The sequence below is a fragment of the Onychostruthus taczanowskii genome, unplaced genomic scaffold (assembly GCF_017590055.1).
Source record: "Onychostruthus taczanowskii isolate IOZ18803 unplaced genomic scaffold, ASM1759005v1 scaffold47, whole genome shotgun sequence".
Lineage (NCBI taxonomy): Eukaryota > Metazoa > Chordata > Aves > Passeriformes > Passeridae > Onychostruthus > Onychostruthus taczanowskii.
Genome location: NW_024502236.1, coordinates 377,403 through 400,456, shown reverse-complemented (window position 1 = coordinate 400,456; position 23,054 = coordinate 377,403). Strand labels below are relative to the sequence as shown.

The 23,054-nt window shown below is 40.9% G+C and overlaps 3 protein-coding genes across 8 annotated transcripts in view; 2 read left to right on the top strand and 1 right to left on the bottom strand.

Moving 5' to 3' along the window:
• Nucleotides 1-16,192, top strand: part of JAM2 (junctional adhesion molecule 2) — a 45,618-nt gene extending 29,426 nt beyond the window's left edge. Inside the window, exons 3-10 of one of the 2 annotated variants that reach the window (XM_041414804.1) lie at nucleotides 474-587; nucleotides 2,072-2,224; nucleotides 5,220-5,425; nucleotides 7,592-7,694; nucleotides 9,128-9,235; nucleotides 10,202-10,217; nucleotides 10,965-10,998; nucleotides 11,928-16,192. In XM_041414804.1, coding sequence (XP_041270738.1) covers nucleotides 474-587; nucleotides 2,072-2,224; nucleotides 5,220-5,425; nucleotides 7,592-7,694; nucleotides 9,128-9,235; nucleotides 10,202-10,217; nucleotides 10,965-10,998; nucleotides 11,928-11,960 — 767 coding nt within the window. In that variant the 3' untranslated portion in view covers nucleotides 11,961-16,192. The other variant, XM_041414803.1, reaches the window with a different exon arrangement.
• Nucleotides 16,193-16,618: 426 nt separating this feature from the next.
• On the bottom strand, nucleotides 16,619-20,612 carry ATP5PF (ATP synthase peripheral stalk subunit F6). Of its 3 annotated transcripts, none has more exons than XM_041414807.1 (4): nucleotides 20,479-20,612; nucleotides 19,722-19,913; nucleotides 18,321-18,445; nucleotides 16,619-16,741 (listed from the first exon to the last, which is right to left on the bottom strand). In XM_041414807.1, exons 2-4 carry the CDS (start codon nucleotides 19,889-19,891, stop codon nucleotides 16,713-16,715), a joined length of 324 nt encoding a protein of 107 aa, XP_041270741.1. In that variant the 5' UTR covers nucleotides 19,892-19,913; nucleotides 20,479-20,612; the 3' UTR covers nucleotides 16,619-16,712. The 3 variants fall into 3 exon arrangements, with proteins under 3 accessions (XP_041270741.1, XP_041270743.1, XP_041270742.1); XM_041414809.1 differs by lacking the exon at nucleotides 20,479-20,612 and adding an exon at nucleotides 20,306-20,443; XM_041414808.1 differs by lacking the exon at nucleotides 20,479-20,612 and adding an exon at nucleotides 20,241-20,389.
• The window catches only part of GABPA (GA binding protein transcription factor subunit alpha), a 28,474-nt gene continuing 26,014 nt past the window's right edge, over nucleotides 20,595-23,054 (top strand). For 2 of the 3 annotated variants that reach the window (XM_041414800.1, XM_041414802.1), the window contains exon 1: nucleotides 20,595-20,733. The gene's annotated coding sequence lies outside the window, so the exon portion shown is untranslated. Of the gene's footprint in view, nucleotides 20,734-20,912; nucleotides 21,049-23,054 lie in introns of those variants that run through there. The other variant, XM_041414801.1, reaches the window with a different exon arrangement.

Genomic DNA, 23,054 nt, shown 5'->3' with positions numbered 1-23,054 from the left:
TTCTTTAACCATCTTACTAGAATATTTTTCATCTCCATTTAAACAGAAAAGCTATTGATACTGAATTCAGAATGGTAATTCAAAAAATATGTTTATAACATGGTCAGAGTCCCTTTTATTAGGGGCGATCTGCTCAGAAATGTTTAAACTAAAATGAAGGTAGTAATAAAAAATAAAAGTAGATATTCCCATGTTAGATGGGGAAAGTAACAAACCCTATCCAGCATGGGAATCTTCAGCATCTGAAGTTTGACCCAAAAGCCACTGAAGTATAAGAAAATTACTGTTTTATTTTTCCCCACTGTGTTTGTAAATCTGGAGAAGCATCACTTTGAGAAGTAGATCTGGCCATTGCTGACTGTACAAATTCTTTTGAAGGAGGAACATGAATTTCATGGAGCCTGAATGTATACCAACACAGTACTAAAATCTCTAATTTTCTCTTTTGTCTTCTTTTTTTTCCTTCCCTCTAGAGGCTATTCTTAGTTGCAAACACAAATTTTCGAAAGGAATGAGTTTAAGAATAGAGTGGAAGAAAATCCAATCTCAAGGAGTCTCATTTGTCTACTACAATAGTGAATTTACAGGTACAGTACTGCAAACAGATGGTTTAACATGTCGTTCTCTAGCATTACTATTGACTCTTTCTTGGGGAACAGCACCAAGAATAAGATTGAACAAGAAGGCTCTTGACTGTTCATATAGAAGAGCTGTCATTTTGAGAAAGATAATTCTTCTCAGGGGAAAAAAAAAGGCATTTCTTTACAAAATCATCAATTATTAGTTACCTTTTAATTAAGTTAAATATAGTAAAATTAAAGACTAAGAAAAATGGTACTGCAGATTCCTTGGGATTTTTCAACAATGAAATTACATGTGGATGTAAACTCCCCTAAACTACTGCAGGCTCTCCACTCCTATCCTAAAAAGAGGTTTCTGAAGCCTCCTGTAAAGCAGGAGGCTTAGATATGAATAATGCAGCATTTTTTATATACATAAAATATAAACTCAGCTGTGTATTATAAATTATTTGTATTCTTTTCAGAAGTAGAATTTCTCTTTGCATGTTTTGAAAAGGACTTAAGCTTTGTGTGTTGGAGAACATATGGGTCTCTGTTACATTGTACACAATAAATGAATGTTGAGAAGTAAAATAAAAGCACAGAGATTTTGTTAATTTGTAGAGCTTGCAGATGTGTTGACCTTGATGAACTTGGTTTTTTCCTGCATGTATTTAATTTATAGAAACACTAGAACTCATGCTTCTGTGTGTGCATGTTATTTTCATAATAAGCTGTAGAATTAAAAAAACTTCTTCATTGTTAGAAGTCTGATGGCAGTACTGTTGCTAAATCCATCAAGTTTTTCTTGGCAAGTTAAAATGTCAAATATTCTGCTGTGGTCACACTCACAACTTTTTCTTTAAAGTAATTAAGTTAGTGATTGTCATGTCTCTAGTGGAAAGGGATGTCTTTCAGTCACCTCACTACTGCTATACATATTTTCTTGAAACACCTGCAGAAAAATGCATTCTATCTTCCAAGTGGATTATGTATGGCAGATGGAGCTTTTTTGAATTGAGGGTGGTTTTTTGGACTAAATGGAAGGTTCATACTGTTTTGAGAAGGGGATTACATATTGCTCTTTGCTGATAGGTAACTAACACTGAACAAATGAGCAATAGTTTCATATACAATATGACGTAAAATATCAATAAATTGTACATGACTTCAGAATAAGCCAATGAGCCATAGATATTTGCTTCAGACTGAAAGAGGGGAAATTTAGGTTAGATATGCGGAAGAAATATAGAAACGGAAATCTTCCCTGTGAGGATGGTGAGGCACTGGCACAGGTTGCCGAGAAAAGCTGTGGCTGCCCCATCCCTGGAAGTGTTCCAGACTAGGCTGGATGGGGCTTGGAACAACCTGGTCTAGTGGAAGGTGTCCCTGCCCATAGCAGTGGGGATAGAACAAGATGATCTTCAAAGTTTCTTCCAATCCAAACCATGCTGTGATTCTATGATTCTATACGCAACGAGCAGAAACTTCTCTGTCTGTTCTCCCTAAAGGTGATCTTCGAGGCCGAGCAGAGATGTTGAATACAGGAATCCGAATTAGGAATGTGACTAGAAGGGATTCCGGGACCTACCGCTGTGAAATCAGTGCCAAGAGTGAAGAGGGGCAACGCCTGGGAGAGGCTACTATTACTCTCACAGTATTGGGTACAAACTTTATTACTTAGGCTTTTTAAAGAAACTGGATGATGGGGAGTTGGGATGTTGAAGGTAGGGTTGTCCACACAGTGTGTGGCTGCTGGGTTTTTGGGTCTTCTTCAGGCTGGGTTTATAAACACATGAACATTCTACAACATCACAAAACAGCTTAGCAAAAGTCACACTTGCATTAGAAGGGGACATAACTAGGGTTTTATGAAATCAAAGTGACTTTCAGTTCTCAAAACTGAAGTCGCTCAGTGACTGAGAATCTGGATAAGATGATCATGGTATTTGGCACTGGAAAGTCAGCATCTGTCAACACTTATCAAAAATTCATAAGCAGAAGTTCGATCCAATATGCTAGTCTTGTCCTGGTTTTGGAAGGAGAGAGTTTTTGTGCAATGACAGCCAGAGAACTGACAATCAGTGGACTTTATTTAGAAGAGAGGTGGTGGTGCCTGCTGGGAGCAGTTGTTCTTTGTGGGTCTTTGTTTTCTTTCCCAGTTAAGGAATTGATGGAAAAGTGAATGCTGAGAACATTGTTCTCACATTGGGTTTGGTATTTGTTGCACTGGATGAGTGGTAGAGGCCAATAGTTTTCCTTTTTTAGCTGTACAGGCACAAAAGAAAATACTTGCTTTTGTAGATTCTATATTTGTCCAATTAAAACTAATAATAATTGATTATTCAAAAGTATACATAAAGTTTCTAAGTTCTTCATAAAAGATGATAAATGCACGAACTTCTGATTAGCATCAACAATGAGGTAACCCCACTTTCTTCTACTTTCTCAACAGCTTTCCTGTTTTAAATGTGGCTTCTTAATTTAAAGTTGAAGTCTTCAAGGGCCAAGGAGAAAGGGTGGGGGGAGGGTATGTGTTGCTTACAAACCTTTTTGAAAGATAATGTGAATTAGTATTTTATTTGGTTTTCTTTATTTCTGCTTTTTATCTTAAAATCAACCAAGAAAAAACTATCAATACTAGTTAAGGTGTCAGTTGTTCTTTTAATGTTCCATGGATGCCTCTTCACCATTATTTTTCTTCTATATAATGTTAAGTACCAAAAAATAAAAAAAATCAGTTTCTTTTCTGTTCACATATTAAAAACCAAAAAAGAGATGTTCATCTTCATAGGAGAAGGAACAAATAGTTCTCCTACATCTGTGGGGGAATGTTCATTTTTAATTTAAACTGGAATGTAGTAACCAATTGGTTTTGGTCCGCAGACTGGGGTTTATAAAGTGCCTATGATGACTGCTGATGTTTCTGACATTCACTTCTCAAAAATTTACTCCTTTTAACACAAAACCTTTTTTTCCTCTTCCTCACTTGCATTTTTAAATACTAGGGTATGGGAGGGGCCAATTGCTGGACTACAGATTCCAAGTTATCCCATCTCTGTCTGTGAACAAGAGGTTGCATACAAAAAAGAAAGTGAAACAAACTCTCTGGGGTTGGATGAAAATGAACAGATTGGAGACAGAATGACACAGCATATGGTGGGGGAAGGCTGGCAGTGAGCACCTCTTTCATTTTTAGCAACTCATAAATTTTACTGTGCTCTCAGTAGCAGGATTGTGCCTTCCAGCCTTCTCCTACACTTCATTTCATTGATGTGGTAGTTATCAAACGTGCACAAGTGCTTATCTCCTCACAATGACTGTCAGCCTACTGTCATGTTGTCATGATCCTATTAGTAAAGTTCTTAGAAATGCCCCTGCCCAAATCAAGGCACAAATGAAACCATATGTCAGTGACAATAGTATGGGGTTAATTTAATAGTAAATATTTGAGAGAAGGAGAGAGAGAGAAATAAGAAATAGGTGGGAGGGACAGAGAGTAACAAGGACAGAATAAGGAAAATACCACCACTCCATGGATCCCAATGATGTTTCACTGATCCTCTCCAGCTGGTCTTCTTGGTAGTGAAAGTCCCCCCTGAAAGCATAGAATCTGATTGGTTAATATACACTCAGGCTAGGTAGGAAAATTCAGGCTTCTCCCTTGGGGGCAGGGGGTGTTTACCATGTCTCTTACAGCAGACTGGGTTTGTTGCATCACATGCAGTCCTGTGGTACAAAGCTTCAGGAATGACTCTGGGAAGCACTTTAGGGGGCCTTTGATGGGTTAAGGCACCCCCTCAGCTGCCTCTCACCTGACTGTCCTGTGGATGTGGCCTTCCCAAGGTTAGGGGTTTCATAGCCAGGTTATGTAAGGGAGGATGGGTTCCCTGCCCCGAGCAGAGGTTACAACACGCCAAAACGTCCTCCCCCACCTCAGCTGGGGAGGGGGAAATCTGTGCAAACCTGCTCCTAGCAAATGGGTCAGTGGGCTACTGTGACAACTATAGCTGGTCTATAGCTGCACAGATAATTAGGCCATAAGAGACACCAACTTGACCAGCCTAGCTCGTTAGAGAATAAGGAGTAACAAGTGCCCAGGTTTTAAGTTGATAGGCTGAATTCAGGGGACCCCAGCCAATCCCTTTGAACAGGAATGCATCCATATCATTGACCAGTGAGCTGGGCAGAGCTAAGACCTTTGACCAATAATATCTGTAAGTGTGGGAAATTGAAAGCCCGCACAAAGCAGGCTCGCATCGATAAACTCTGGCTGTTGCTGCATGAACCTTGGTGTGTATATGTCACATTCCTGTCTCCACTATCAGTGAGAGGCTACAGCCTCCCTCACCCCAAAGCAAGCCCGAGATAATTCTTAGCACAGCTGCTGGGTTTGTCTCACATTCTTTTCTTTGTTTACTTGCTTGTTTCAGGGGATTGAAGAATGAGTTTTCACTTTATTGAATCTCAGCACTTTGACTTTCAGTCCAAAGTCCAAATCAGGTATCTTCAGGGAGTCTTCTTTGGTTGTAGCTTCTTTATAGTTTTTGTTATAATGGGCAAAACTTTATATCAGTGTTTGAGGTATGAACTACTTCAGACTCTGACACATGTGGGCAGTATAAGTACATGTGTAACAAGTTCAATTTCACTGTCCAGTTGCTCCAACTACTCCAGTGTGTGAGGTACCCAGCTCCGCAATGACAGGAACGGTTGTGCAGATGAGTTGTAAGGAAAATGAGGGCTCCCCTCCATCTGAGTACCAGTGGTACAAGAATGGTGTTGCCTTGCTGGAGAAGACAGGAACAGGAAGTGCTAGAGCAGCAAATATAACTTACACCATGAATAAAAAGTCTGGCACTCTGGTAAGTGTAATAACCAGCTCTTTCATAGACAGCTATCAAGGAGACCAAATTTACTGTTCAGTAAAATGATGCATGGGGGTCTAAATCCAAAAATTCACAAGGTCTTTGTTGGAAGTCAGTGTCATGCTGAAATGTGCTGAGAAATGTACAAGGTGGTTTCTGCCTCAAACCAGTGACAAGCCATAGACATTGAATGATACACACAAACTGGGTGAGGTACAAGGCTGCAGTACTGATAACTGAGTATCTGGAAATACATGACAAATTTTACCTTGTCAGTTGGCAAACTAGTGCCAGGTGCAAATGAGGTTTTGGTATGGTAACAGAGATATGTTTGACGGAACCTTAAAATTTGGAATAGTAGCTTCATACAATTCAAGGGGAGTGCAGCACTCAGGGCAGTACAGGATCTCTGAAATCCAGTGCCATTTACAAGTTCCCATCCAAGACCTGTGAAGTCAGGAAGAATGAGTTGGGACTGTAAGTAAGCTTAGTTCTTCATTTTAGTTGTAGTTTGTTTTTTGGGTTGTGGTGTTGGATTTTATTTTCCTTCAGAGCTGACTGTCTCTGTCATTCTTTCCCCCATTAGCTGATCCTTCAAAAGAACTTGAAGCTACTTAGGGAGCTGAGATTTTTCAGAAGTAAAGAGTTATTCTAAGAACACTGCTCTTGTACAAAATCAAATATGGAAACTGAAGTATGACTAAGCATTCAGATGTTCTGAATGCTCATCATGGAAATCAGGTGGAGTACTCAAACTTACTAATCACTTCTGAAAATATCAAAGTATAGCATACATTAAAAGAAACCGTTAACAAGTCTAATAATTAAGAAAATAGAAATACTGGAATTGTCATGAGGTCAGTTTCTATCCATCTCTTTGTTACAGATCAAGTGAGAGGTTTAGAAAAGCCCTGCCTTAGGCTTAGATTTTTTGCAGCAGCTCTACTTAGGTGACCTGCACCTAAATCGCTCTGGCTCACAAGTTCTTAAGAGTGGACAGTTAGGTCTATTATAAAATGAGTTACTTATTGAATTGGCAGAAAGTAACAGACAAGAGGCCTTAAACAGTTACTTAATACACAGTGTAAAATAAAAGAACTACTAGTAGATTACATGAAACAGTGCATGACATTAAGGTACCTATATTACAGCTAGCAAGGGAATAGTATAGGTTAACAGTCAATGTAACTTACCATCAAATTGCTGATAGCATACACAGGGTCCTTACAGCCCCCAGGAGAGTAACCACAAAGTGGGGTCCTGACTTTGGGGGGGAGACCCCACACATTTCCAGGGAATGTGCAGATTTCTGCTTTGTGAAAATATGGTGTAGCTGTTATAGTTTGTAAAGTGAAGTGTATGTCAGTCAGAAATTCCAGCTTTGTCTTCCCACATCTGCTTCCACAGCACGATGTTTACTGTCAGCTGAAAGCATCAATCCCATGGTGATGAAATAATTCACTACAAGATAAACTGTCCTGATTGAGTTACTTCACCAAGGCTCATGTGAGGCTCATGTGCGAGCAAGATGCTCTGAGTTATTGCACCAACAAGCAACAGATAAGCTCTTCTGTGGTGGGGGAAAATGTCCTGCTACCCTCTCATTTTCATTTCATTTTCATTTTTACAGTAGTAGTATTTGATAAATAGTATGGTTTAGCATTTCTCTGTTGGAAGAAGACAAAGTGCATTTTTAGAGCGTTGAGAACCACCCAAACAACTCTTTACTTCTGAAAAATTTCAGTTGACAATGCATCATAAGTAGTATGTGTCAAGTTTTTTTATGGATCTGGTAATGGGGTTGTTGTTTTGACAAAATGAAGAAACTATTTCAGGTTTTCTGAAATTAGAGCATATCTAAAAAAGTGGATATTATTGGAAAGTTCTGGTCCACTGAAAATTGATTTCTTTGTAGATACACTCCACTGAGTTAATGTCCATCTAAAGGAACCTCTTAGGCAACAAGCAGAATTGAAGGACCAGGGAATGTGACTAGGGAGCTGTTACAAGGTTGAAATGGACCAGAATTTCTTACTTGCCTTCAGGGGTTTTGGGTTTCATTTGTTTAAAACAAACAAATCTACACTGACATGTCAAAATTTCTGTCCTACAGGATTCCCCCCCGCCCCATTCTGATAATGGTTTTGGACTCTTTCTTAACAGCTGTTTAATACAGTTACAAAGAATGATACTGGAGAGTATTTCTGTGAAGCCTCTAATGGGATTGGATTATCTCAGAAATGCTCAGTGAAGCGAATGCAAGTTGGTATGTGTTAAAGAAAAGTATGGTGGAAAACAGTCTTGTAGTAGGATTTATGTAATTGCATGGTATAACTAAGAATCTAAGACCAGATTGAATTAAATATTTTTATTTGATTATGGCATTTGGGGGGAGGAGAAATAATAAGTTCCTTATCGCAGTAATTAGCTTTTTGATTGCTAAACACTGAACTTCACAGAAAAGCATCAGTCAGAGGAGAACTTTAATATTTCCAAATGCTTTTGTGGAAGGCTTACAGAAGAGTGGGCCAGTCCACTGGGGTGGTTTTTTTTACATAAAGCCTCCCTTTTGGGATTCATTCATGGGAAATCTTAATGTAACAGTCTGTAATAACCCAAAATTATATGTGAGGGTTTTTTTTTTTTTGCAAAATATACAACTGGTTCTTGCAGATATCACAGGAAAGCAAATGGTAACAAATCCTAATAACTACTGCAGGGAAGATCCTGTCCAAGTGTTCCATAAAGAAGTACATGGTACTGCAAAGTTCCATATGGTGCTTTCATGGAACTTAGCTGAAAATCACTGTGTCATGGGTTTTAATGCATTCTTGGTGGATCACGAGCACATGTTCCTCAAGCTACTGAGATAGAATCACTTTGTGAAAATATGCTTAAGTCTTAAATTGCTGTCAGCCTAAATTGTACAAAAATTTATTAAGTTTTGGGGTAAAAATCTCAACGATATACTAAAATATGCTTGAAGTTGGGATGCAAATAATTGGAAACAAAGAAAAAACTATGAAAATGTTTCTGCTTCTTGATAATTTTGGTTTCCCTAAAATGAATGATAGTCTGAAGCTCTTAGTGAGTATATCAGGATATGGGTGTGGTCTTTGTCATGGCTGAAGTCAAACCTTCAAAATAAAAATGGCCAGATGTTTTAGCAGCCTGGTGTAGAGTTTAATTTCATGCAACTCAGCTTTATTGTGTTGTATTTTAAAAGCCTTGCCATTTAAAATCATTGCATTTCAAAAAACTCATTTGAAGAGTTCTTTAGAAGTGGAACTCAATTGCCATCAGTTGTTTCAGTTGTGTTAAGCAAATTAACTATATGAAAAAACTTGCTTTAACACTGAGAAAGATTTCAAGATGTTTTTCCTCAGAGACATATGACTTGGGTAATACTTATTTGGGGTAGATATGATAAGGAATATGTATCCCTTGGTCCTTCTTATTCTTTCCTTACTTTTGACTCAAACTAAGCAGTTGATGTGTACCAAGCACTTCTGTTAAAGTAGCTGTGGCACATTAGTGCTTTTTTACTGCTGAAATACATCTAACTGTCACTAATTAATTTATGCATCTCGGGCCAAAACCCACCTATAGATACAAAGATGCCTGTGGTAATTATGGAAAAATCCAGCCAGTGGAATTTTCTACAATTTAGAACACAGGACTTCTGCTTTATAATTACAGATGACCTTAATGTAAGCGGTATCATTGTGGCTGTAGTACTTGTGGCTCTGGTGATGGTGCTGTGTGGCCTTGGAGTATTCTATGCCCAGAAAAAGGGCTACTTTGCAAGTAAGTAGAATAAAATCACTCCTTCCTCAAGTCAAAAAATGTCTTTATTTAGCAGTGTTTCCATGACACTCTGTCTTGCCCAGAGAAGCTGTGGATGCCCCATCCCTAGAAGTGTTCAAGGACAGGTTGGAGGGAGTCTTGAGCAACCAGATCTAGTGGAAGGTGTCCCTGCTTATGGCAGGGAGTTGGAACCAGATGATCTTTAAGGTCCCCTCCTACCCAAACAATTCCATGATTTTATGATTCTGATGATGTCCTCCTTTCCATGAAGGTTCTAACTCCATGGTACTAAAGCTGGAGACCATTAAAACAGCAACATTTTGTGCAGACATTTTTATTCTGCCAACATCTACTGCAAAAGGTACTTTGAAAACAACATGGAGATGTTTGCGCAGTTGCTTAAGGCTACGAAACAACAACCTAGGGAAAGCAACGTGCCTGACTCTGGTTCTTGGAACCTCTCCACCCTCGTTTTGATAAGGAATCCATAAGAAAGCCAAAATAAAATTAAACCTGTTTTAGTCAACAGTGCCTGACCAACTAAGTTCTGATGAAAGGGAAACTAACTGTCTTCTTCCTCTGGGTCATGGAAAAAGTTTGCTTTTAGGGATTGCTACATAAAGCTTGACATCCAGCAACCCTCTCTGTAGCATTTACATTGGTTACCTATAGGCTTGAACACAGCAAAAACAGATGCCAAACATCGGGGTCTGAAAAGGTCAGCTGCCTGAAATTACCAGAGGTTACAGAGCTGCTCGTTAGAGTTCACTTGGAGTTTCATTTACACTTGAAGCCTAATCTTTCTTCAGCCTAAACTCACTACACCAAAAAGAGACATTTGGTTCAGAAACTCCTTCTAGAAACTGAAGAGCTGACTATTCTAGGAATAACTATTTCAAAGAACTTTAAAACAGCTAAGGAAACTGTTCTTGTGCTAATTCTTTTTTTTTTTCCTTTCTTTTTCAGAGGAAAGTTCTTCCCAGTAAGTATGCAAGTAGTACATAAATCACTACAAACCTCATTTACATAACTATATATGTAACTATAATGATTTTTACAGCCTTTCTAACATGATTTTTGTGCAATAGCTTTCTTGACGCTGAGATAAACCTGATCCTACACACTAGCTGGTTTTCTTAATAGAAACCAGTGTGCTGGTCAGAAAGTGAATCATTACATTACTGTGGTAAATACACAGAGATGTGTCTTTTTACATAATTACAGCTTACACGTCTAACTCAGCTATTCATGTGTCTCCTCTTCAAACTAGACAAAAGACAATCAGAACCAAATTGAACTGCTCTCATATCCTTATCTACAAGTCATTTCAGGAAGTGTTCTGTAAAAATATAACTGGTAGAAACTTTCTGACAGTGCCAGCTGTATTCCTTTGATATGGATTTATTTCACTCAAATTTCTTAATAGTAAGTCAGAATTCCTCAAGCTATTTTAGTTCTGGCCATGAGCTAGACAAAAAGTGTAACTGGAAGACTTGGAAAGACGAGCTAGAGAAGGTGTTTGACAGTGGTTTATGAGATAATGACTGATACCTAAAAGCATTCAATGGATTTGTTTTTGTAAGTTTTTTCTAAGAGGAGGGGAAAAAATCCCTGAGGATTGCTGGAAATCTGGAAAAATGCATTCATATATCAGGCTCCTAAAGAGCCAACAAGCCAACACCAGAAAAGTTGCTATTTCACCTGTATTCCTTTCCTGCTCTGTTAACAGAAAGAAGATGAACTATCAATCTACAAATGAAAAGGCAAGGCTTTTGTGTTCACTAGTGTGTTTTAAAAGCTTTAAATATCTTCAAAGTTCCTTAGATCTGTAATGTCTTTCCATATATACAAACTCCTCACTCCTGCTGTGCCCGTACCTGGCAACACATTATCTGTCTGCATTTACAGCTTCCTATTGCATGGTCTTAAGTGCAACGCAGCTGCAGCACTTTGCTCCATACTTTGCATCTTCTTGTACATATTGATTAACTAACTGAGACATGGTCCAAGACAGCAATGAGAGAAAGATTGGGCCCTAACTCTTGTACAAATAATGTGGGTCAAAAGCCTTGACTAAATATGGAAGCTGAATTTACTACTTCCACCCCCACTTCCTTGAGTCAGCTCAAAGGGCTTTAACTACATCTACATCATTTCAGCTTTTCACATTGGTGCAAAAGGAATAAAACTTCAACAAGGAGTGACTTAATGTCACTATCTACAGTTTAAGGACAAGAGGAGTTAAAGTAGCATGAGTAATACTGATGTAACTTTAAAAGATCCCTGAACGCCACCCATTTTCTTAATCAAAACAAAACATACTAAATTGCATAAGCTTAATCCTTGACCTAGTATGTATATAAGAAATTTCCTGAAACCAACTATCTGTTTGCTATCTGAGAAAGATAAAGCTTTGAAGAGCTATGGTATCTGTTTATCATTGTTAATGCACTTAAAAATCAGATGCTCTGAACAGAGCTGTTTGATACCTGTATTTATGAATAGGTTGCTACTTCTGTGTAGAGTGCATTTTGCAGACCTCCTGTCTCAGAAAAAAACATTTACTAACAGTACATCAGACACATTTCTTGTCAAGCTCAGTGCCTTAGTTTCTTCTGAAATGTACACTAAATATTAACCTGCTTAAAATCTTTGAACTATTATTTATTGTAACCTTGTTTGCTTCATTTAGGATTTCAAGCATACCAAGTCCTTTGTTATTTAGAAGATTTCAGCCTCTGTGAGGGACATCAAATTACTACTTGTTATACAAAAGTATCACTGTCCTGGTTTCAGCTGGGATAATTTTCTTCATAGTAGCTGTGTTTTGGATTTAATATGAGAATAAAGTTGATAACACACTGCTGTTTTAGTTGCTGCTGAGTAGTGCTTACCCCAAGTCAAGGAGTCCTCAGATTCCCATGGTCTTCCAGTGAGGAGGTGCAAAAGAAGCAGGGACAGAGCACAGCTGGGACAGCTGATCTGAGTTGTCCAGAGGGATATGCATAGAATCACAGAATCATCAAATAAGCTGAGTTGGAAGGGACCCATCAGGATCATGAAGTCCAACTCCTGGCCCTGCACAGGACACCCCAAGAATCACACCATGTGCCTGTCACATTGTCCAAACGCTTCTGGAACTCAAACAGGCTTGGTGCTTGGTGACTGCTTCCATGCCAGAACATCACGCCCAGTATTAAAACTGGGGAAGTTGGCCAGGAGGAGCCAGCTGCTGCTGGGGGACAGGCTGGTCATCGGTCAGTGAGTGGTGAGAAACTGTTGTGCATCACTTGCCTTTCTTGGGCTTTACTCCTCTCTCCTTTTCACTACAATTCATATTATTATTGTTATTATTGTCATTAGTATTATTAGTATTTTATATTACTTTGTTTCAATTATTAAACTGTTGTTCTCTCAACCCACCAGTTTTACTTTTTTTTTTTCCCAATTTTCCCACTGGGCTGGGATGGGGACAGTGAACAAGCAGCCACATGGGGCTGGGCTGCTGGCTGAGCTGCTGGCAGTTCTTTTTGGCACACAATGTGCGACTCAAAAGGTTGAGATGAAAGCAGATCTGACTAGAGCATGTTAGAACAAGTTTGTTATAAGCCTTCATTGTATTGGTTTTATAGTTTGCTGGCCACCATATTGACTCATTTGCTCTAGGCCTGGGCTAAGGTTACCACTGTGTTGTTCTGGCTTGTGAAACGATAGAATGGCTGTTCATGAGCCTGCCTGGTGCGTGTCCCCACTGTCCTTTGGGAGCCATCTGGTGGAAACTATCCACAGTTACATCTACTGCCTTTTACCCTCAGAGAGCCAACCCACGGCAAAAACACCTTCCTTCCCCTCCAGGATGATTACAATAGCATTTGAGAATTTTAAAGACTTCACATATCCTGTGACTACCCTTGAAACCAACCAGGTCCTTTTGGTAACAATCAGTACATTGCATATGGTTTAGGCCTTCTTTAGGGTTAAGAAAAGATCTGTGGCAACCGAAACCCCACCAACATGTATTGTACCTACAAAAACTTCAGTAACAGGCCAACAAGAGGCAACCACTCAATCCTTATTTCTGAGTGAGCTGAAGGATATACACAAGTATTTCAGCTGTTGTCCTGATGAGCATACTACCAGCTAGCTGTTCCAATGCTGTGATTGGAACTAACAGACTGGAATTAGAGGGCAGGAATCACTTTGTAAGAAAACAAGCATTGACAAAGTGATTGCAAGAGAGACACAAGTCCCCAGCCTCTGGAAGCGAGTCCTGTCAAGCCTGAAGGAAAGGTATCCTTACAAGAATGATACTACATGTCACCATGCAAGTAGAAGATATCCAATACTTGAGGGAATTGGCCAATTCCTCTGCACATGACCCATGTGGTGGAAGTTTGTAGAGTGTACCAAGACACACACCAACCCACTGATGTTAATCTGAAAAGACATCACACCACCATCTGTGGATACAGTGGCTTGCCGTCTCTGGGAATTGGAAGACAACCTCTTTTCCTCTCATCTGTAGAGAAACTATCAGATAAACTGTCCCAGAAGTTTCAGCAGTTCAAGAGGTTATGTTCTATTCCTCATCTCTACAGACCCATGCTAATGAGAGTAAGTGTTGGCTCAAGAGGGAGGATATGGAAGGCACACACCATGGGATACTCTGGGAGTTTAGCTGAGAGACCACAGAGAAGGCATGAGGAATTGGGATGGGAGACCTCCCTTGACCCTAGAGACATGAATTGTAAGGAAAACAATCCCAAATGGGGGTTCTTCCAGGAAAGCTGCTACTCCCATCTCCAGTGGATGGTTTCCCAGGCAGAGTGGAAGGGCTGAATTTCCTCCTGATCCTATGGAAATTCTAATCCATTTCTTCAAAAAGTAAGAATGCAGGTTTAGATGTGGATTTTTTGAAAATGCATACTCCAAACTACTCTGATTGTAAGCCCTCTTTATCAAGTGATTCAGAAGAATGATTTCACATGGGGCCCTGAGCAACACCAAGCTTTTGACCAGAATAAACTAGAAATACTTGGAAAACAGTCACAGACGCTTGGGCCAAGGAACATGGCATTTAGTGGGTATATTGTATCATGCACCAGCTGAGAAAACCACATGATCCAATGGACTGTGAGACTACACTGAGAGCAATGGCCAGGGGGAACCTTCAAACATGGGGATGCACATTGGCAAAGGCCACCTGGTGAATGGGCACTAGAAGATCTACCAAGTGGGCTGGTTCTGCCCAATCAAAACTTTTCCTGTAGGAAAGAATAAAATTCCTGTAGTGCATATGAAAACTGTCCTGCAGAAGACAGTCTGGGTTGTGCCTGCCTTGGACAAAGACAAACTCTTCTGTGGAATTGTTTCTGCTGAAGGACTTGGGCACACTTTTTAAGACAGGGGGATGGGCAAGTCTGGTTTGTGCATTGTGTGATGTTAATTTCCGTGTAATGCTGTGTATTAGCACTTCTCCGTCAGCTGCATGCCTGCAATTGCACTGGGCACCTCATGGTGCCTGTCTCCACCCCTCCAGCTTTGGGGATCTGAACCCAGCTCCCCTGAACTGCCGCATTAAGAATGAACTTTGATGTAACTGGACAAGCAGAGCAGTGACGGAATCAGAACTGGCTTCAACATGCAACAATCCAACACCAGACACCCTCTTTCCTGCGACTGTCATAAGCCAAAAGTCATGGACTGAATTAATTCAGTAGACTTCTACGGGGATTGTCTATAGATTAAGGAAATGGTATCTGTGTGTGCATCTATAAAAAGATGGGAAAGGTGCTGGTATATTGGGAAGTGTGGGATTCTGCGTGACATAAAACAGATGATACTTTTATGGTTTCAGCTGAGAGTTAATTTTCTTCCTAGTAGCTGGTATAGAGCTGGGGTTTTTTTAATTAGTATTAGAATAATGTCAATAACATAATAATGTTTCAGTTGTTGCTCAGTAGTACTTACCCCAAATCAAAGACTTTTCAGTGTCTGATGCTCTGCCAGTGAGAAGGTGCTCAGGGAACAGGGCCAGGACCCTGACCTGAACTGGGCAAAGGGATAAAACATGATGCCCAGTATTTAAGCTGGGGGGAAGTTGGCTGGGAGGGGTCATTTGCTGCTGGGGAACAGGCTGGGTATCAGTCAGTGAGTGGTGATGAGCACTTGTGCTTCTCAGGTTTTCTTTCTCTCTCTTTTTCCCATATTTTTACTTTGGTTCAATTATTTAAGTGCTTTATCTCAACCCATTAATTTTGTTTCTAATTCCTTTCCCTACAGTAGGGGGAGGTGATGGAGTGAGCCAGAGGCTATGGGATGCTTAGTTGCCAGCTAGGGTTAAACCACAACATCAAGTGATCTTTTGACCTCTGCTCTGTAAATATTGTTTCCATGTCTTACATGCTGACAATACAAACTGCCAATATTTAGTCAACCTAGCTGTGATGGCATTTCAAAAAAACCCAACCCCCAAATAAACTTAAAGACAAATTAACTCATATATTCTATTCAGTTCTGTGTGAAAGCTTCTCATTTTGTTCATACGTACATGCAGCAATACAAGATTCACTCTTGCAGCTTGGAACAATCTATTCAAATAACTTTCATAACCACCTCACTACTTGTCTCTCAGCCATTGTCAGGGCTCAATTTCTTCTGCAATTCTGATTTACTAGGACTTAAGAGATGATTTTGGCAAATCTGATACAATCTCAAAGTGTGTAGAAGTAACCTCACTATGCTGACAAAATAAATCTTCCTGTAATAAAAGCTCAAGCAGTGTTTCAGTGTTTAATGTGGAAATCTCTCTCTCTGTAGACTGCGTATGTAGTTTCATTCTGAAGAAAAATCATGTCAGTACAATTCAAACTGTAGTATGAAGACTCTAACTGTCAAAGTGTTTATGTAGTTTCTCAGATATAATTATTATAAATAAATAGCTCCTCAGAAGCTAAAGTGTTTGTGTCAATAGTTCAGTCACAGAAATTCACACCTTACAACCTCTTTAGCAGATTTCATTTTCTTTTGGAAGATTAACTTCATCACCTTTATGTTCATTGATGCAGTGTAGCATTAGGGCATTTGTGCCTATGCTTTTGACTGTGCACCTCCATCACTAGTGTAGAGGTTTGCTACAGACTTAAGGTTCATGGAGATTATTTTTTCTGCAGAAGCTTTTTGGATAAACTCAACAGAACAAACAGTTCCTTCCTGGTATATCATTACAAGTGTTATAATACCTAAGCATTGAAACACAGCACACAAAGATATTTTGCAGTTAACACTGAGCAGCGCTACTCAGCTGCCTCTGTCATGTAGGAGTTGATGATGACAGCCAGCTACACTCACCATGCAGTTAAGAGCTTCTTCACACCACTGAAATCAAACTGAAGCATTACATTTATTAAATTACAACTGGTGCCATGTTCAGCAACTCCATGGCTGTACATTGCTGTTTGGTGTAAAAGCTGCCGAATCACTTTGGAGTCTCCTCAAACTTGGGCTCTACAGGAGGAATGGGAGAGAGAAAATTCTTATTAGTCTCTTTTTTTAACATCTTCAAACACCACAATTAATTTGTAATTCAAAGAAAACTAACCATTACATGGGCAAGCTAAAGCGGTACATTGCAGTCTACACCCCCACTGACTGATTAAATGTGAGCATCAGTAAACAGTAACTAGGCTGGGGACAGGTCTTTTTCACTCTGCAGGAGTTATGTATAAAGGCTAAGCCCCAGTAATATTCTGCCTAAACAGCTTTTAGTGACACCTGGGATAGGGGAGAAGACAGCAGAGAAACTGAAGAAGTCAACCAGAATGTTACTGGATGAGTATTTCCAACATAGCTCTAATAACAAGTAATCTCTCTTCTCTCCCTTTCATTAGTTATCATCAGTGTATATTAACAGAGAGGAGCACACAACTTCAACTCAACTCAGCAAGATATTCTCCACATGCACTGACCAAGGAGTTCCTGATGTCAAAGGTACAGGCTCACAAAGGTTAGGGCTTTGGGCACTTGGGCTGCTAATGCCTGCTGTTGTTAATATGAAGTCTGAGAGGCAAGGGTCAGCTTATAGTGAGCATCCCTAAGGTAAAAAAATTGATGTTCCTACTCATATAATTACAATTTGAAACCTAATTGAGATTAGATCAAGGATAGGCAACAGTGGCAAAAGAAAAAAGTAATGTTGTGTCTGTGCTATGCTCTGTCCCTATGGTCCACAAATTCTTTTTCCTTACAAAAACAAGTAAAATTTTAATATGCATAGTTTCACATATGACACAGAAATAAAACTGAATGTAGAGAAACTACATCCTTAAAATTGTGTAAAAATAAAACAGAAAAACCATAGATCCTACTTTACAGGTATTCTGCACCTGACACCAATTTTACCCAACTGAAATACCACCAAAACCCAAAACATTTTCAGGTTTAAATAAGAATTCTCAGACAGTCTGATCAGAACTACAATTTACTGACTATGGTTGCTTGGCCTTGGCTGGCTGCCAGATACCCACCAAGCATTATGCTATCTGCCCTTTCCCTTCCACACTAAAACAAACTTAGAGCAGTTAAACAGAAGTCATATCCAAATAGCTGAAGAAAAAATATAATTTAGCCAAAAATAATAGTAAGGAAGTTAAGTCCTATGTTCATTTTCTGAAATCAGTGGCTTTCCAGAGGAGCTTACAAAATCAAAAAAAGTCACAGTTTGGATGATGCTAAGACTAACTTATAGTCTGCTGATCTTTTTGGCAAGATGAGAAAAATACAGAACTTAGGCTATTTCTATTTGAGCTCTTTCTTTAGGTGTCTGAAGGACAATTAAGATAGCCTGATCTGACTGTAAGTTTTGTTAATCATTAGTATAATGAAGGCCACGCCTCTGCTAGAAAAGGCAAATAATCAAAATAGGAGTCACATGGAAACCGATGTGAACTGTGCAAAAGCATAAGATTCCAAGAGGGCATTTTACACAAAATTAATGGTACAAATATAAACAAAAGCGGAATTTAAGAAACCTGTGAGTGAACATGTCTCTACTTGCAATTAGAGTTCAGTAAGATTGTTAACTCACCCTCAAATTTAAATTCCGGAAACTTGGTGAGATCTCCCTCACCATACGCGCGTTGAAGTCTCGCAAGGGATTCATTCATATCTTTTTGAAACTCAGGTCCTGCATCAACAGGCCCTCCAGCTTGCCTAACAAACATTAAAAGTTGTAATTAACAACTCAGTTCTAATATTCACATGGAAAATTCTACGTTTTCAAGCCCATTTATAAATTAAAACCTTTCTAACAGCCAGCCAAAGGAAATAATTTAAAATATTTCCAAAACTCAGGATATGACACCTTAGGACCTCCTTACCTTACATACAAACAAGATTCTAAGGGTGAAGGTTTTCTGCTGTCAGTGATGAAAATCCAACTACCAGGGATGAAAATCCAAGCCTTTTGAGACAAAACGTGGTCTCCTGAGGCAAAACCACTGACCGAGTCTTTTAGTTTTGTTTGTTCCAGGTGTGAATTCCTAACAAAACTGTGATTTGCACCTCTTCCGTCTCTGAACTAGTTATCTCAGTTAGTAAAGCTTAACTGTTCTTGCCAAGAGAATGCATTTTGAATGCTAAAGAAGCAAAAATCCCCTCCACAACAGGAGCTTCTTGGGATTCAAGCATCAGATAACTAAAATAGTAACTCTTCAGATTGCCAGCACTCAGTTGTACCAGCACATGATCCATGCTTACAATTGGTAAAACCACCAAATATCTACCTCCCTACACAGATGGGTTTGCAGGTAGGGATAGACACATCTTCTACCAGTAGAGCTAAGAAGCATCTTAATTCCTTCCCAGGAATACTTCCCAAGAATAAATTACACAGGTTTACTATGGTTTTCGTTTCCTGGCCAGCAGTTCATTCAAACATTACAATAATCTAAGATTCCATTTGAAGGAACTGCTTATTAACTTAAGATGTTAAATGGACCATCCTGATAATTCCATTAATTCTCAATTGGTTTTGGAGGCTATTTCCATTCAGCTTCTGGAAACAAGACTACAGAATAACTGTTCTCCCCAGCCAAAAAAAAAAAAAAAATTTGTTTACCTTTTTCCCCCTATTTATAAAGCGTGTAGATAGGTAAAAAGGTAAAAATTAACATACCAGTACATTCATGCAACGTGCAAGAGACCTTAACTGTGTGGCTTAACTGCCCAAGAAGAACGGCATCAGATTTTTTTCTTTTTTAAGGGAAAAAAATTGGTATTTTATATTAGATATGCAAGAACAACCTTTCCCACTAGTGAAAACCATAAGTGTTGCAACAAAACACACCATAAATATTTACAGACCAGCCTAGAGAAGTATCAAACTGTGAAAAATCAAACACTTCAGATTTGATGTTTTTATGTCAAAATCAACATATTTTCCCCTTTTGCCATTAGCCCCCACCTTAAGACAATTTCCTTTACTTACTTGCTCTTGGTGTTGTACTCTCTGATCTTGTCCAAGAAGAGCTTCTGGACCGGGTCGAGTTCTTTTGCCTTGTTGAAGACAATCGCAGAGAGCCCAATGTTCCTGCGCAGGTGAATGGACACAGCAGAGTGGAAAAGGGAGGAAAGCCGCAAGATCTGTCGCAGGATCATGATGGCACTACTACTTTAATCACTAACAAAACACGAAAGCAGGAATAAAGGATTAGTCACAGCGATATAATAAATGCATTTAAAAAGCAGGAAAAAATAGCTTGGAGCTGAAATCAGAAAAGTATTTAAAAGCTATTTCCTTTAAGATATTAAGATAAATACATAAAAAGAAAGAAAAATGTACTCTGGAGCTGAACTTTAAAGCAGAGAGGTATTCAAAGGTTATTTAAAACAGCGTGGGGGGGAGGGGAAATTCCAGCAAACACCGAGTGCGAGGGCACCGTGATCCCACGGCTGCAGCTCCGCGGCCCGTTCGCTACGGAACCGCGCCACAACAACCCAGACAAACCGTGAATTCCGCTCTCCGCGTTGTTTAAGCAAGAAAAAAGGTGACAGCTTCAACCCCAGAGTCACCTTGACCGAACCACTGCCTCCGCTCTGCCCCGCCGCCCTCGCAGTGCGCGCCGGGAACCACCACCCCTCACCCCCCGCGGCTCCCCCATCCGCACACACAGCCTGGCCCCGCTTAGCGCCCGCCGGGTCCGGCGGCAGCGCGGGAAGAGCCCCGGGAAGAGCCCAGCACGCACCGTAGCCGCACAGCGCCGCTCCCAAGTGAGGGAAAGAGGCTCAGGGCCTTCCGGAGCCGCGGGAGCCGCCGGGAGTCGTAGTTCGTGCGGGGGCGCGGCGGTATCGCGCGCTTCCCCGCGCTGGGCCTGCGCGCCGCCCCGACTTTGGCGCAGCCCGCTCCTGGACCCGGAGCTGGGGGAGTTCCTGGGCGCGGACGGACGGCGGGACGTGTCGGTGCGGCGGGCGAGCGGACGCACGGACGGTGGCGGCGGCGGGTGAGCGCAGCGCGGCCCGGCCTGGCCCGGCCCGGCCCGTGTTTTGTTTCCGTTTCTCGCCCGGCGGCTCCGCGGTCCCATTTCCGTTTCGGGTTCAAACAACGACATGGAGGCGCCGCGGGAAGCGGGGCCCGCGGGGAGGTGGCGCCTTGGCGGTGGTGGGGCAGGGCCCCTGGGATCGGGAATGGAGTGCTCCCGCCGCGGGGCTCGCGAGGCCTCCCCGGCCCGTGAAAAGTCATCCCCGCGCGTAAAAACCTTGTTCTGGCTGGAAACGTAACAGGATGTGTGACGTCTTGGGGCTCTCCTCTTGCAGTGGTGAGGAGCCCCTCGAGTGATGTGTGCAGTTCTGCGCCGCTCTTTCCGAGAAGGACATTAGAGGGGCTGGGGCGAGTCGAAAGGCAGCGGAGTTGGGAGAGGGTCTGGAGCGGAAGGCTGGTGAGGAGGAGCTGGGGGGACTCACCTCAGGGAAAAGGAGGCCTGGGAAGGATCCTCTGTTCACAATTCCCAGAGAGGAGATTGCAGCCAGGTGGGGGTCGGGCTCTGCTCCTCCGCTAACCAGTAATAAATAAAGAGTCTTAAGCTGTGCCAGGGGAAGTTTAGGTTGGACAGTAAGAGGAATTTCTTCACTGAAGGGGTGATTAGACATTGGAACAGGCAGCCCAGGGAGGTGGTGGAATCACAATCCCTGGAGGTGTTAAAGACTGGATGTGGCTCTTCGTGGCATGGTCTAGTTGACATGGTGTTCAGTCATGATGATTTTGAAGGTCTTTTCCAAGCTAATTGATCCCATGGTCTTGCGTAGTTTGCTTCCTAATGTTTGGCCAGGTATGTGGTGCACAGCCACAGCTCCCAGTTTGGCTTTATTTTCTCACTTCAGGCTGTTGATAGGGAAGTTAAACACATCAAATCTGGTGTGATTTTCCCCTACCCTATTCAGTGCTCCTCTGTCTCCATCATAAAACTGAACTGGCTCATGAGTTGTAAAAGCTGATCTGTAAAGAACAGGCTATCTGCTTTGTTAGCTGCTTTGTGTTGGTATCTATAATTTGCATAATATGGATGGGTAGGAACCATGTGCTGCACACACCAGAGCTTCTCTGGGGCACAAATAACTCCAGTGACTGGGCTTCAGTATCAGCTGATTATGTGTAGGAGCTCCAGAACTGGACCCCATCTCACAATTACCTGGTGGAATAGCAAACAATTCTACTCATAGAGATTGTGCCCATTTCACAGTGGGCTCATTCCTTGCTTAACTCCTTGTGTTCTGGGGAAAAGATAGATCTTAGAGCAGGGGGACTACTCTTCTTACTGTAAAAGATACCAGAGTAGCACTGGGCTGTCATATGGGAAAAAGGCTCTGTTGACAGATGCCTTCTTGTATGTTAGTGGGGGGTCAGCTTTCTTCTTGGCTAACAGGTAAGTCTTAGGTCTTGTTAGGTTGAAGGGAAAAGTACAAACAAGCAGAAATCAGTAGGCTGAATCTTCCAGGAATCAACCACAGGTTTTATGTTGCTTTGAACCAATGCTGCTGTTGAAGTGTTCCTGCCACATGAAGCCTCCAGGCAAGCCAGGCTCCTTGAGCCTTCTTGTCTCTCAGTAGCCTTCAGGGAAGGGGCAGGCAGGCAGTTCAGTCCCATCTGAACCTGTATTCACTTTCAAACTGCATCATCCTGTAGGAACAAACTGCTAGACTTCATGTGAAATGTTTATATTGTAAGAAATCTCTTTATGCTAGTATAGGGAAGGCTGAGTAATTTTCCCCTTTAGGCTTCTATGAACTTTAATGAGTTTATGTGTTTACATTATGTTGTTATTCTTTATACCCATCTCCCTTCTTTGTATCTGTGCTCAGCGGGACCATCTTTCTTCCTCTTTGTGCACCTGCTTTTTGTGCCTGGGTTGCTCTTTCCTGCCCCTCCAGGGATCCCGAAATACAGCAAAGCCTGAGAGATTCAACCATGAACTGCCTTTGAAGAAGGAGTGAACAGTTACTAGTCCCAGCTGCCAGTTTGGAGTCCAATTCATAGGGACTTCTAAATGCCTTAACTAATTCTGTACTGCTACTGTGGGCAGTAATATTTTCTCACTCTGCATTTAGCCATATTGAATAATTTGTGCCTGAAAACTATCAAGGTGGTGAGTTCTTTCTGTAAGTTTGCACTATTTTCTCAGTAAATAACATATGAGTATGTCAAAAAACAGAAATCCCAGCCTAACCCCATTGTGACCTTACTGGTAAACTCTCTCTTCATCACAAAAAAGACAATTTACCTTTGTTTTGTGTTTTTATTGATTGCTGATACAGAAAAGACATTCAC

Excerpts from the sequence above, each read along its gene's own strand:
- ATP5PF (XM_041414807.1), bottom strand. The coding sequence starts at position 19,891 with ATGATCCTGCGACAGATCTTGCGGCTTTCCTCCCTTTTCCACTCTGCT. Across the intron at positions 18,446-19,721 it reads GAGTACAACACCAAGAGCAA|GCAAGCTGGAGGGCCTGTTG; the intron begins GTAAGTAAAGGA and ends AATGTTTGTTAG. Across the intron at positions 16,742-18,320 it reads TCCGGAATTTAAATTTGAGG|AGCCCAAGTTTGAGGAGACT; the intron begins GTGAGTTAACAA and ends TTCCTCCTGTAG.